The following is a 15,118-nucleotide window of genomic DNA, read 5'->3' as shown; positions in this document are numbered from 1 at the left end:
GCTGGTGACCCCCCAGGGGAGAGCCTTCTCTGTTGCAGCTCCAGCCCTCTGGAATGATCTCCCTGTCGAGATCCGGACCCTTACTACCCTCCCGGCCTTCCGCAAAGCCACCAAGTCCTGGCTGCTCCAGCAGGCCGGGGGGCCTGTGAAACATCCAGCCCCACGGAAATTGTGAATGTTGCGTTTTTTGTTTTTAAAGTGTTGTCTTTGTCTAGTTTTCCCCCTTCCCTTGTCTATTGTGAGCCGCCCGGAGTCCTTCCGGAGTGGGCGGCATACAAGACAAATAAATACAAATACAAATACAAATTTACATGGAAGCAAAAACCCATTTACATTCTAACTTTAAGCTTAAAGGTAAAGGTTCCCCTTGCACATACATGCTAGTCATTCCCGACTCTAGGGGGCAGTGCTCATCTCCGTTTCAAAACCAAAGAGCCAGCACTGTCCATCATCTCTGTGGTCATGTGGCTGGCGTAACTAAACACTGAAGGCACATGGAGAGCTGTTACCTTCCCACCAAAGGTGGTTCCTATTTTTCTACTTGCATTTTTACATGCTTTTGAACTGCTAGGTTGGCAGAAGCTGGGACAAGTAATGGGCGTACACTCTGTTACACAGCACTAGGGATTCAAACCATCGAACTGCTGACCTTTCTGATCGACAAGCTTAGCATCTTAGCCACTGAGCCACTGGGTCCCTTAACTGTAAGCTTACCTCCTTTTTTATGTTCTTGATTTTTAATAATGAAGCAGGAAGTAGAGGAACATCTTTAAAATGATATAGAAGGGAACCGTATTTTTTCAAGTTAGAAGGTATTTGTGGCAAGCGGCTATGGGCTTCAATGAGTTCCAGTTTTTGCCTAAAGAATGAAGATGCAATGAAATTAAGAGAGAATTAATTATGAACACTGGTTATGGTTTTGCCCTTGGTTACCAGCTGTTTTTTTTTTATAAAAATCAAAACAAAAATCTAGGCACTTTGATATTGGGCTCATATTTTAATACAAATAGTGCTTGATGTCCAGGTCATAAAATATTGCTGAAACTTCAAAACTATGCTTCTATGACATAGCAGTTCAGACAATGTATATAATTTTACTTGGGTCTATAAATCAACATTGCTCTCCTTAAAAAATAATTCTAAGCCACATAATTAAGGTAAATTAATTTATCTTAATTAATATTGAACCAGTTTTGTATTATTCAGTATTTATTCAAAAAATAAGTAGACCTGTCATGTAATAGAGTGGACCATTAATGTTATCCTTTAGTAATCAAAATCTTTGTAGTCAATACTTTCAACATCTAAAGGTGTTTGAACAAAATATTCTGTATAATATTATAAAATTGTTCAGGCTGATACTGGAGAACTTTAACTTGTCCTCTTTGAATCTGGACAGATTATGTCAAAATGACTCTTCTCATTTTACTGAGAATATTTGTTATTAGATAGATAATGATATAATAAATAAACAAAATATTTCATTTTTATAGCTAACCATAATACTCTATGATTATTTGGGATTTAACAAATACAATTCCAGAAACACAATGGAATAGATGTTAAATGTTACAGATATTATAATAAAATAAAGACATTCATAATTTTGGAAAAATTATAGCAGAGTTGTAAGACCTGGCCTCCAGTTTGACGTATTCTTCAGTTCGTTCTCTGAATGGTGAGAATTGCTGAATTTCTTGAGCTGTGGCTTCCATGATTATTTTCTCATTCTTTTCCTTCAAATCTTTTATTCTGTAGTTGTATATACTTGACCCTTGAAAATTCTTATTTTTCTTTACAAAAAATATGAAAATGTTATTAGAAAGCAATTTATGCAATAGAAATGATAGCATGGCTATTCATACAATAAAATATAGTAAGTTTGTTTGGATACAGTTAACAATAAGAGTTGGCAGCAGGCAAACTACATTTCCTCCAGAACCAGGGAACCTCTCTCTTTTATATGAAAAACAAATTTAATTCTTATATTGTCACTTCCTTGAACATGAATAGGAAAATGGCTTTTATCTGATCTCTTTTTGTGTTATATGCTGTGATGATCAATAGAAACAATGGTGAACAAGATGAATATGGAAAATTAATATGTAGGAATGAATAGAACATTTTTTAAAAAGAAATATATTTAGAATATCTAAAGGGAAAAAAAGTATGTGAAAAAGAGTCTGCTTGATTAAAATGTGCAGGTATCTTGAACATGAAAATTAGTTTACTATTTTTGCATTAGAATTGTTCAAGTTTCTACATGTTTACATAATGACTGATGATGTGCCATCAAGTGAGTGCCATCTTCTCTGGGTACCCACAAGAATAGACTTTCTCCAGATGATCTATCCTAAACTGCCATTCAGGTCTTCCAATGGGATAAATAGTACAAGTGGTTTATGACTTATGACCATTCATTTAATGACTGTCCAAATTTGAAATGGCATTGTCTTCTGTAGCAACAGTCAGTTAAATCTGAGACAATTTTCCTGTGTTTTTAAAAATAGTTTCATATGGTAGCATGATTGCACTGTGTCAACTTACCTTAAATGAACTTATAATTTAGCAAAGTTTGAACTGTACATGGAGTGTATGGGAATTCATTCCCTTTAAATTGTATCTCCAGCTTCCACTGATAAGAAGCAATCAATTTATTCAATGGAACATTGAATATTGTAATATACCTTCCAAGTACAAAGTAGAAATCAAAGGAGAATTTCTAGAACTATATTTTGAGTTTAGTGAATTGTATAATCATGCCTCTGCAATTTAATACACACAATATAGTTATCTTGACATAGGCTTCCAACTTAAAGAATATGTTTCCCATGAAAATAACTGCACGAATAACGTTTTAAAGATGCCAGTAATGTTCTTCCTGTTCAATTAGAGAAAAGGGAATAATTATGTTTCTTGCGGCCTGGAAACCCCTTATGAACTTTTTGCATAAAAGAGAAAAAACAACAATTTATGATCTAAAGTTTTGTTTTAATCTATTAAGTAAAATAGACTATAGAAAGAAGAATCATGGTGTAACTTTAAAGAAAGAGGTAAGTTGTATTTATAACTACTGTAAAGAAAATTGGATGCTATTTCTTTATATATGTTTTTCTTTCTTTCTTTTCTATTTTTCTTCTACTTTTTTCTTTTCCTAAATTTTCTTAAATTTTTTTGCTATTTCTTCCTTGTTATTTTCTCCTTCTTACTATTTTAGTTTATATTACTACTTACTCTTGTTTTTAAAATCTTTCATTAAATTTATATTAAAGAAAGGATGTCAGTAATGTTTAGTTGACATAATTGATTTGTCTCTCTTTTGCAATTTGTGATTGCATATTAAAATGGGTCAAACCACGTGATGAATTGTAGCAACCAAAGACTAGTAACACGGCAGTTATAGAATTGTGTGCAAATAAATAGCAATAAATCTGCTTGCATACATAAAATGGCTTATATGTTTTATATCTAAGTATGTATAAACAAATTTACTAGGACAGTTATCTATGTTAGCAATAAGAGAAATAGAATTAGAAATGAATTATGTAATACCAAAAACTGAGTTTGCAAACAAGCCAGGGAAATGGTTGGCATTTGAATTATGAAAAGAAAAAGATACTCATACAAGAGGGAACAACTGTATTAATGGATAGTCTGGCCATAAAAAAAATCATCAATATTATTCTAACGTATAAAGTAAGTGATACCTCTCTGGGGAAAATAGATGAATACCTAGAATTTGGGCACGAGGAATACAAAATAACATCAATGGAAGAAGGGGTAGCAGAGGGACATAGCTGCCAGTGGCTTTCTTATTTACAGTTATTAAAAAGATTTAAAGTAGACAAGTAGTTTATGGTTTGGACATTGTAAGATTGAGTCTGAAATGAAATTATGTACAAATGATGACTATGTAAATGCTAAAGTGTATCAATATTATTGTAATATAAATCAGAAGAAGAAGAAGAACAAGTGAAAGAATGTATGATAAAATGGGCTAAACATTTTGGTTACAATATACTTATGGATGGGCAAATATATGGTGGAAAAGACTGAAATTGACATTATGTTATAACCTTAAAGAGTATTTTTATAAAATGATTTATTGTTGGTATCTGTTATCAGAAAAAAATGTTTAAAATATCCAAAGGCATTTCAAATTCTTGTTTGAAAGGTGAAAAACAAGAAGGAATATTTTATTATGCTTGGTGGACACGTAAAAAAGCTAGAAAATTCTAGATTCAAGTACTTACACTGATTTGCACATTTTTAAAGATTAATGTACAAGAAGTCTTCTTTCAGGACAGTTCAGCAAACAGTTGGGAAAAATCATGAAACTTTTTGTGTGTGCATGATAACTATTGTGGGATTATTGGGATATAATAAAATTATAATAATATATAATGTATATCGATATCTATGTTTAATAACAATCATTTATTAAGATTGTTTGCCTTCTTCTCTGTATCTCTATAGCTTTAACATCTATCTTTCTACAAACACAAGACACACACATCCATTAACGGTACTGACCTGTCTGCAGTATTCACATGGAATAACATAGGCAGCACCAACAACCTTTCTAGCCAGGTTATCACAATTCATTAAATCTTTGGATTTGGTCATCAAGAATTCATCTGGTTTTTCAGTGTTTTGAAGGAGGTAGATGGTGTCACACCTACCTTCAATGCCATCCTGCAAAATAAATAAATGTAAATGAATGAATGAATGAATAAAATATCAATGCAATACATACAAAGAAAAGATACCTATGAAAAGTATCTATTCACTTGTGGAATTGCACTTTCCTTTCTAATTCCTAATGCCTTTGATCAAGTTGTCATTGTCGTCATCTTCCTCCTCCTCTATCATGCCAAACCTCTACAGTCCTTAGTAAAGACCTGGCATTTCCTTTGCAAAGTTCTTTATTCATTTTCAATTAGGCTTATTTTATATAAAGCATAATTTTGGAATGTTTTTAATAATAAAAACGGTGGCCAAATAATCTGATCAATGAGAATTACACCTCAAAAGCAAGATCTTTCAGAGCTGGAACTGGCACCTTATCCCTAAAAACCCTATTATACCTAATCTACAATTCACACATTCCTGTGTTAGAAGCCTTGGAGTTGTAGATGAGCAGATGGGCCATGAAAGCAGCAATAATTAGCTCACTTGCTGAAGAAATGTGATCTTTCTTTCCTATATTAGCAGAGTTCACTCAGATCTCTAACATTGTATCATATATTTTTTTTGGTATTCATCAAAAGTGAAACCTCAGTAAGTACCTAGAATTTCTATTAACTTTAAATTTGTTCCCCATCCCCCTCAAGGCAATTTCAACCTAGACATTTCCATGTGCTTTATACTCGCCATTAGCTTAATGAACAGCTATTCACCGTTCCACATTGTAGCAATACCTTCACATAATTAGTCCAATATGAAATGAAAGAGGAAGAATTTGTGTTGGAAGGCTGTTATTCAAAAAGACCTTCCATGACCCTTTTTCCCTTTCCCCCACCCTTCCAAAAAACAAAAGGCCTATGGATGAATTCTTATAAGCAGGAATGCCACAACACAATATGAAATTTTATGTGGAGAAAAGCAAGATTTTACACCTAGGTAGGAAAAACCAAAAGTACAAGTACAGATTAGGTGAAACCTGGCTCAAAAACGGTAACTGTGAAAGGGATCGGACTAATCCTAGTGGATGATCATTTAACTATGAGCCAGCAGTGTGCAGCAGCAACCCAAAAAAGCTAATACAATCCTTGATCGCATAAACAGAGGCACAGAATCAAAATCATATGAAGTATTAGTACAGCTTTATAAAACTTTAGTAAGATCACACCTGGAATACAGCATTCAGTTTTAGTCACCACATTACAAAAAGTGTTGAGACTTTGGGAAAAAAAGGCAGAGAGGATAAATGAAGACAATTAAGAGCCTGGAGACTAAAACATACGAAGAACGGTTGCAGGAACTGGGTATGGCTAGTCTAGAAAAAAGGAGGACTAGTATTCCAGTATTTGAGGGGCTGCCACGAAGAAAAGAGGGTCAATTTATTTTCCAAAGCACCAGAAGGCTAGACAATGGATGGAAACTGATCAAGGAGAGAAGCAATCTTGAATTAAGGAGAAACTTCCTAATAGTGAGAACAATTAACCAGCAAAATGGCTTGCCTTCAGAAATTGTGGGTGCTTCATCACTGAAGGTCTTTAAGAAGAGACTGGCCAGCCACTTGTCTGAAATGGTATAGGGTCTCCTGTCTGGTCAGGGGATTGGACTAGAAGACCTCCAAGGTCCCTTCCAGCTCTATTCTGATTCTGATTCTTAGTAATCAGTATAATAGACTTTTTTTGAGCACTATTTTATTTGTTTATGAGGTACTGTATATGGAATGGTATGCTAGATAATTTAGAAATTGTGGAATATAGCCTCCAATAAAAACAATGATTCTAATTTCAACTGATTTAGATTAATTTAACCAGATGAAGATATGAGCTAAAAAATAGCATGGATGGTAAGTTTTAAAAAAATCATATAATTCAGAGATCAAATGTAGTCAGTATTCCCAAAGTACAATATTCCTGTATTCAGATAGTTGTTTTCTAAATTAAATTAATTATATTCTGAATTTTCTACAAAAACAATTTTAACTATTTTACCAATATTAGTATACAGTTGATGTAATTAATTTACATATATACTGGTAAGTAAAATTATTATGAGCCAAATTAAAATTTTGCTGATTTATTTTGTAGAAGTTGAAGAAGAATTGTCTTCTCTTTTAGCTCTACCAGCAAGTTATTCCAAATGTATGTATATATGTATGTATATATACAGTATGCCTGGAGAGAGAGAAGGGGAGAGGGAGAGGGAGGGAAGGGGGAGAGAGAGAGGGGGGGACCACAGTCCAATACAGAAGCAGTCATTCAAGGTCCCAACCTTGTGTGCAAATTCCATTGAACTTAATAACTATTTCTATCTATGCTTTAGATATGCATAAGGTTGCTCAGTTAACATTTTAGTGGGACTTGAATACATATATTGTGATCTGGGATATGCTTTAAATATTGCTTTTTAAAACATTTCAGGATGTGGAACTGGTACATTTCTGGAAACTTCAATCAAGAAGCAAAGCTGTAGAGATACAAAATGGGCTCAATCAACTTTTTGCAGCACCCTGGAGCAGAAAAAACTTGCTCTGTCTCTCTCTATGATTTGAAAGTGCAATTTGGAAATTCTCATTGATGCTAATATAAATAACTACACAGTAACTGCTGTGGATCTTCAGTTTGGGATAACCACTCCAAACACAATGAACCTAAAATTGGTCGCAGATAACATCATACTACTGAGACATCATGTTCATCTTCAAAATTCTTGCCTGGCACAACAATGTTGCTTACAACCTCAACAGAACTGTAGCTGTGTTATTGGACAAAAGGAAAGCAGAAGGCCATAATGCCATACCACACTTACAACTGGAATGATGATTTACCTCTTTTATAGTATATGTTTTCTGGTCCTTGATGGTATTTTCATATAAATTCAAAATTCCTTTGCAGAAGTTTAAAGCAAATTCTGAGACATGATCTGGAGCCATTATGTCATCGACATGCCCATTTCTGTGTTGAAATGTAACAATTAGATTCTTCAAGTGTTTCTGAAACACTGTAGTTAACGTGGGTGATGAAGCAAACTTGATCCAGGGGTGTAGGCCATTGTAATCCAGTCCTTCAAAACAATCAACCTGTCATACAAAGAGATTTTTTTAAAAAAACCATACATAATAAAATTTTATTCTTCCTAAATATCCCATCCAATTTTTTTTTCAAAAAAACACCTTTAAAGAAAAGAAGCCATAAATTCTCTCTATGCGGATATTAAAAATAAAGTAATGTAACACTACTTTAGCATTAAAATCTTAGTAGTTAAAGTAATCTAAAATGGTGCAGAAGTTGTGTAAGTCAGGAGTCCATTGTTCCAAGATAGATATAAATCTTATGTCAATCTCCAAGGTTCTCAGAAGACTGAGCTGCTCCCTTACAAAGGCAAGGAAAAAGAATTTGGAGTTTAAATCCTGGAGCATAGTTGACCTATAGGAAAGCAGGAGACAAGGCTCCTGTGTAGACACGGCTAAATTCTTGCCTGAAATAGATAAAATAGATTGTTGTAGCCGAATCATATGTGAATGCCTTATTTTGAGCAAGCCAATTTCTGAATAAAGGATTCAGACTTCTGAAAAGTCAGAATTTACTGCTGAGTTTAGAGTAAATCTGAGAACAACTAAAGATGGGTAAAAAGTTATTTTTGTTGTTTAGTCATTAAGTCTTCTCTGACTCTTTGTGACCCCCATGGACCACAGCATTCTAGCCCTCCTCATCCGCCAGTGTCTCTCTGAGACTGCCCAAACTCATGGCCACTGCATTGTTGGCACTATCTAACCATCTCATCCTCTGCTGTCCCCTTCCCTTTTTGCCTTCAATCTTTCCAAACATTAGGATCCAATGTATGTTCTATCTTATGTCATAAATACAATTAATACTTCCTTAGAGGTACCCTCTTTAACAGCCTCACCTTCTCGACCGCCCTACTCCCGGCGCTGCAAATCTGGATGGGCGGTACACCTGGGGGTTGGAACTTTCCCCCTAGTGGCCACCATTTTCAGCCCCGATTTGTTTCACCTTCCCCTCTTCTGGTCTACCTCTCGAATAACATCATCATTGTAGTGATCATAAAGACTTTCTTGCGTGCTGGCAGCTCTATAGCCTGTTGTGTCGCGCACATATGACAAAAGGAAATGACGAGAAGCGGGGGGGATGCGGCCGTGACTTTAACCACCCTCTTTAACTGGCGTCTACATTCCCCCCTGAAACCGCTTTGGCCATTCTCAGACTCTGGGCCTCCTGCCCCCCCTTTTGCACTTTATACTTTTCCGGACCCATGAGGGAGGAGAGAGACTGGGAATTCCCCCTCCTATACCAACACCAGTTCCGAACTGCATCAATCTGCTTCAGTGGAATGTGAGAACTGCACAATTTTTACTGGGGTGGAGTATGTATGGTGTGAATGATGATGAATGAACCCACTTTTAATTTAAATTAATTAATTTTATACTACCATGTTATTGTAACTTTGTATGTTTTAAACGATTACAGTGGGGTTTGAATGAGAGAATGGTTGTGTAGTACACATGAGAGGACCAGGAACACAGCCTGCCCCCCCCCACTGAGTGCATAAGCAGAAGTGGCAGTGGGCCCAGGCCAACCTCTGGTCCTAGAATGATTGATAGATGTGGCCTGCTGAGAAAAATGGGGGCCATGGGAGGGGGGGATTGGATCGGAGCATTCCAGTCATGGTTGGGAAGGGCAGGTATGACGGGAGCTACAGGGCTAGCCATTACCGGGGAAGGAGGGCTCGCTACATTACAGCGATCCCTTGTTCCGGCCCTGTAAGCTCAACTCCAGGACCTGGTGACAAGAGAAGCCAGGGATCTGGCCTCAGGTTGCTGCTGCTAAATGCCATGTCTCTCATCCATAAAGCTCCCCTCATCCAGGACTTAATACTTGACGAGGGGGTGGACCTGGCATGTATTACTGAAACCTGGCTGGGACATGAGGGAGGAGTCCCCCTCTCGGAAATGTGCCCAGAAGGGTTTCAGGTGCTCCATCAACCTCGACACCAGACAAGGGCTGGGGGAGTGGCAGTTATTATCCAAGGATCATTAGTTCCTCACAGGATCCCTGCTCCAGAGACTGTGGGGTGTGAGTCTCTGCTCTTGAAGTTGGACCTAGGGGTTCAGGTGGGCTTGTTTTTGACGTACCTACCTCCCAGCTGCATCTTAACAGCCCTGCCTGCGCTCCTCGAGTCAGTAGCCGGGTTGGCAGTTGAGTTCCCCAGACTAATAGTACTGGGGGACTTCAACTTCCATCACCGGGCGAACGCTCTGATGGAGCGCAGGAGTTCATGACTTCCATGACAACCATGGACTTGACCCAGGACACTCGACCTTGTGTTTCTCTCGGGGCAGTGGAGACGTGATCTTGAACTAAGGGGGATAGAGACCTTGCCCTTGTCATGGTCAGATCACTTCCTGCTGAGGCTTGACTTTCAGAAGCTACTCCCCCTCTGCAGGGAGATGGAGCCAATTAAATGGTTCCGCCCCAGGTGCCTGATGGACCCACTGAGATTTCAGACGGAGCTTGGGGAGATACCTGATTCTCTTGCCCACACTCCGACAGACGCCTTGGTCACCAGCTGGAATGCAATGGCAACTGGGGCTCTGGATCGGATTGCGCCTTTGTGGCCTCTCTGCGGCAGTGGATCCAGAGGGCACCTTGGTTCACCAAGGAACTCTGGAAGATGAAGCGCCAAAAGAGACGCCTAAAGCGATGTTGGAGGGCTAGCAACTCCAAATACAAACGAACACTACTAAGAGCCTTTATTAGGATTTATTTAGTGGTGATACGGGTGGCAAAATGTGCACATTTTCCTGCTCTTATTGCGTCTGCAGAATCTCGCCCAGCTGCCCTGTTTAGGATAACCCGCTCCCTCCTAAAAGGGGAGGATGCGGGGGAACCCTTACAGGGATGGGCTGAGGAGTTTGTTCAGTTTTTGTCAGACAAAATCACTCAGATTCGGACAGACCTAGACTCCAGTTGGACAGTACCAATAGATGTTCCAAGGGAAGGTCTTGCTCAGATTTCCTGGAACGAGTTCCAGCTTGTCACCCTGAGGAAGTGGACAAGGCCATGGGAGCGATGGGTGCCTCCACCTTTTTGCTGGATCCGTGCCCCTCCTGGCTGGTCTCGACCAGCAGGGAGGTAACACAAGGCTGGCTCCAGAGGATTACTAACTCGTCTTTGCAGGAGGGATCTTTCCCGCAATCCTTGAAGGAAGCGGTGGTAAGACCCCTCCTTAAGAAGCCTTCTCTGGACCCAGCTATTCTCAACAACTATCATCCGGTCTCCAACCTCCCTTTTTTAGGGAAGGTTATTGAGAAGGTGGTCGCGCTACAACTCTGATGGACCTTGGATGAAGCAGATTATCTGGATCCCTTTCAGTCTGGATTCAGGCCTGGATACTCCACCGAAACTGCTTTGGTCGCACTGATCGATGATCTCTGGTGGGCCAGGGATGGAGGACACTCCTCTATCCTTGTGCTCCTTAACCTCTCAGCGGCCTTCGATACCATCGACCATGGTATCCTTCTGCGACGGCTGGAAGAGGTGGGAGTGGGAGGCACCGTATTACGGTGGTTCTCCTCTTACCTCTCTGACAGGTCACAGTCGGTGTTGGTTGGGGGACAAAGGTCGACCCCTAGGCCCCTTAAATATGGGGTGCCACAGGGCTCAGTCTTGTCCCCCCTCCTATTTAACATCTACATGAAGCCACTGGGTGAGATCATTCGTCGGCACAGGATCAAATACTATCAATATGCGGATGATACCCAGTTGTATCTCTCCGCCCCGTGCCAACTCAGTGTAGCGGTGGAAGTGATGTGCCAGTGCCTGGAAGCTATCAGGGTCTGGATGGGGGTGAACAAACTCGCACTCAATCCTGACAAGACCGAGTGGCTATGGATGTTGCCTCCCAAGGACAGTTCAGTTAGTCCATCCATATGCCTGGGGGGTGAAAATCTGTTCCCCTCAGAGAGGGTCCGCAACTTGGGAGTCCTCCTGGACCCACAGCTGATGCTAGAACATCACCTGTCAGCTGTGACCAGGGGGACCTTCGCCCAGGTTCGCCTGGTGCACCAGTTGCGGCCCTATCTGGATCAGGAGGCACTTCACACGGTCACTCACTCCCTTTTCACCTCAAGGCTTGACTACTGTAACACACTCTACATGGGCTGCCCCTGAAAAGTGTTCAGAGACTACAACTAGTCCAGAATGCAGCCACGCGAGCAATATTGGGTGTACCAAGGTACACCCACATCACACCTATCCTCCGCGAGCTGCACTGGCTTCCTATTGGTGTCTGAGCACAATTCAAGGTGCTGATCATCACCTACATGGCCTAGGACCCGGATATCTGCGAGACCGTCTTCTGCCACATACCTCCCAATGACTGATAAGATCGCACAGGGTAGGCCTTCTCCGGGTGCCGTCAGCCAGACAATGTCGGCTGGCAACCACCCAGGGGAAGGCCTTCTCTGTAGCCGCTCCAACCCTCTGGAATAAACTGCCCCCAGAGATCCGGACCCTACCCACTCTCATGGCCTTCCGAAAGGCTATTAAGACCTGGCTATTCTGGCAGGCCCCGGGCTGTTGACCTCATGACTGAGGTCTAGCCCCAATTAGACTGGGTGCATGTTGTGGCTTTTTTTAAAAATCTATGTTTGTGTGTTTTTAACTTTTCTATTTTTTAAATGTATTGTTGTAAGCCGCCCAGAGTCCTTCGGGATTGGGCGGCCTATAAATTTATTAAATCTAATCTAATCTAATCTAATCTATTTCACAGATAGGCAAGTTTGTGAATCAGAGGGCTGGAAAGGGTCCCTCCCCCCTGAAGAAAATTTGTGTAATTTTTAACCAACTAAACTAAATGTGGTCCTTCAGCTCTCCAAAATTGCAGTGTGTGTGTGTGTGTGTGTGTGTGTGTGTGTGTGTGTGTGTGTGTGTGTGTGTGTGTGTATCTTATATGCTATGGAGCTACCCAGGACTCTCAAATGTATTTGGATTGTAATTCCTTCAATCTTTACATAAATAAAAGTCTACTACATGAGGAAGTTGGCCTTAGTACTAGGAAAAAACATCTCCCCATCCTTCTTGAAAGTAACCAAATAATAACAAAAGAAAATGCAAACTCTTTATATAACTACTGATCTGTAAATGAGAGTATCATTTTATATGGGAGAGCAGCAAAGAATTTTGTAAAATCAGATCTTTTAATATGGCAGACAGTATAATACTGGCAAAAAAGTGTCAGTTTGGTCTGGTAGTTAAAATTTCAGATTAGGAGACTGGGACTTCTAGTCCCACCATATGCCTATGCCTATGAAGCCCGTGGCTCACCTTGGTCCAGTCACTTTCTGTCTGCCCTAGGAAGCAGGTAAAGGCAAACCAATCTGAAATATTGCCAAGAAAACTGGGGAGACTTATCTAGATATTTTACCAACAGTAACTCAGAAGAATAAAAAAAGAAAGGTTGTTAGGTAAAGCCTTAATAGTAAAATTCATCCTCCAAATAATGAAATAGTCACATGAATTTAAATATTTTTGCTTGCACAAAATGAAAATCATTTAATGAAGTAACTTAGCACTAACATTTGGGGTAGGGGGAAAATAGAATTAATCTAGCAAAAATAACTATGGATCTGAAATTATACTTTGCCTCTGTTTAGTTTGATCTAGCTATAATTATCTGATAGAGTGTGATAAGGTATTTGCTGTATATTATGAAATAAAGCAGAATTTGTATTCTAAATTGGAAAAATGGATGCCTTTTCCCTCCTCTTCCCAAACATGTAAACACACAAACAGCACAAACTCACTTTCAAAGTGGATTTCTTTCCTTACCTTTAGAAACTTCCGGTCTTGTTCAACATTTCCAATTTCTACTTTACACTTAGCTTTTAGTCCAGCACTTGAAAAGCCATCTTCGGATATTTTGTTCTGAACTTCAACTTCATAATCATACAATAAAACTTTATCCGAACCTAAGACAATTTCTGTGAAAATTCAAATGCATGTTAAGGTAATGTGTGGAAAATATACTGCTACATAACTATAGACTCATAAACTGGCTTTTAAAATTCTATATAATTAAATAATGCTATGCAGGGAAGATACTTACGATCAGTTTTTTGTTGGCAACCTGGAAAATAAAAATAGAAGTCAAAAATTTCTGAGAGAAATCCCCCTCCCTCATTGTTTAAAATACAGAGGTATAAGAAACATAAAAGGGTTGGAGAGATTTTGGGTTAATGTTGCTGTAATCATACAGAACTTTTAATGCTTCCATTAATGTGCAAAAATATTTCCCTTATTTGTTCTGATGAAAATGGACTAGTTTCTTTAAGGTTCAATTTTTGAAAGATCATAAATTAAAATGCTTACTTACCCACAAGGGTCAATGCCAGTGCTAAAATTACAGCTTTCATTATGGGAGGGGAGAAGGGGAATGTCAACCAGAAAGTGCCAGTACCTGTTTTATAGAGAATCATATTTAGTCACATGTCCATCTTGGAAAAGTTTTTTGGATGAGTAAGCACATGTTTAGTTTAATATTGATTGGCCAAACAAGAAATATTTCTTGATAAGAGATAAGAGATACTGATGTCACACAATCATGCAATGGCTTTAGCCAAATCAATATTTAAATATTCAGTAATTCTAGAAGCTAAATGCTAATGCAAACCTCTAAGGCATGGGTGTCAAATTCAAACGCGTCACGTGACGTATTGTGATGTATTGCGACAGGTTTTGCCTTTGCAGAGCCGGGGTGGACATAGCGTGTGCATGATGCATCTGTCCTGCAGGTCGCCAGTTTGGCAGGCCTGCTAAGGGTTCGACTGAGATGTAATAGACATTGGATTAAAATGCTCCTAAAATGGGTATTTTACAGTAAAATACACAGAGCAATGCTATAATGCAAATAAAAAAGGATGAAAGAAATCCCAGTAGCTTTCCAAAACTCTTATTCTGAACCACTTATTAGAGGACCCAACAAAAAACTGTTGGAGTTGTATCACCCAGCTTCAAGAAAAAAAAAGTTATTTGGGGGTTCTTGATGGTCTTTGAGCTTGACTTCTTCCAAGCACTGTTTCTTGCTTATATGGATGTTATGTGATAGATGTGTGATATGTGTAAGAAGAAGATTTACATTTACAGTGTCTTCAACAATAGACTGACACATTTTTAGTGGGGAAACTACATATTTTAGACCAAGCCAACCCCAAATTTGCAATAAAATTCCTTAAAGGCTTGGCATTCTGACCAGTCAATCATAACAAACACATAGAGGTAAACTCGATCTACAAAGTATTTCTTTCTTTCTTTTTTTAAAGAGCAACTAAAGGCAAGAAAAAGTCCTAAGCATATTCTTTTAAAAAAATTGTCATATAGGTTTTTATAGGCCAGTGTTTTCTGAGCTTGGTTGTTTGCTTGCA

General features: G+C 38.9%; 1 protein-coding gene across 1 annotated transcript in view; it reads right to left on the bottom strand.

The window, feature by feature from the left end:
- LOC148044558 (vitellogenin-1-like) overlaps positions 1-14,110 on the bottom strand; it is a 56,441-nt gene extending 42,331 nt beyond the window's left edge. Inside the window, exons 1-7 of the mRNA XM_087720755.1 lie at positions 14,071-14,110; positions 13,804-13,824; positions 13,527-13,678; positions 7,505-7,756; positions 4,534-4,695; positions 1,636-1,793; positions 715-859 (exon numbers count right to left, since the gene is read on the bottom strand). Coding sequence (XP_087576881.1) covers positions 715-859; positions 1,636-1,793; positions 4,534-4,695; positions 7,505-7,756; positions 13,527-13,678; positions 13,804-13,824; positions 14,071-14,110 — 930 coding nt within the window. The remainder of the gene's footprint in view (positions 1-714; positions 860-1,635; positions 1,794-4,533; positions 4,696-7,504; positions 7,757-13,526; positions 13,679-13,803; positions 13,825-14,070) is intronic.
- Positions 14,111-15,118: the final 1,008 nt, after the last annotated feature.

Source organism: Thamnophis sirtalis, unplaced genomic scaffold (assembly GCF_051295495.1).
Source record: "Thamnophis sirtalis isolate CommonGarterSnake01/CBP01778 unplaced genomic scaffold, rThaSir2_p1.2 scaffold_7, whole genome shotgun sequence".
In the NCBI taxonomy this organism is placed as follows: domain Eukaryota; kingdom Metazoa; phylum Chordata; class Lepidosauria; order Squamata; family Natricidae; genus Thamnophis; species Thamnophis sirtalis.
This window is presented reverse-complemented; position numbering and strand designations above follow the sequence as displayed.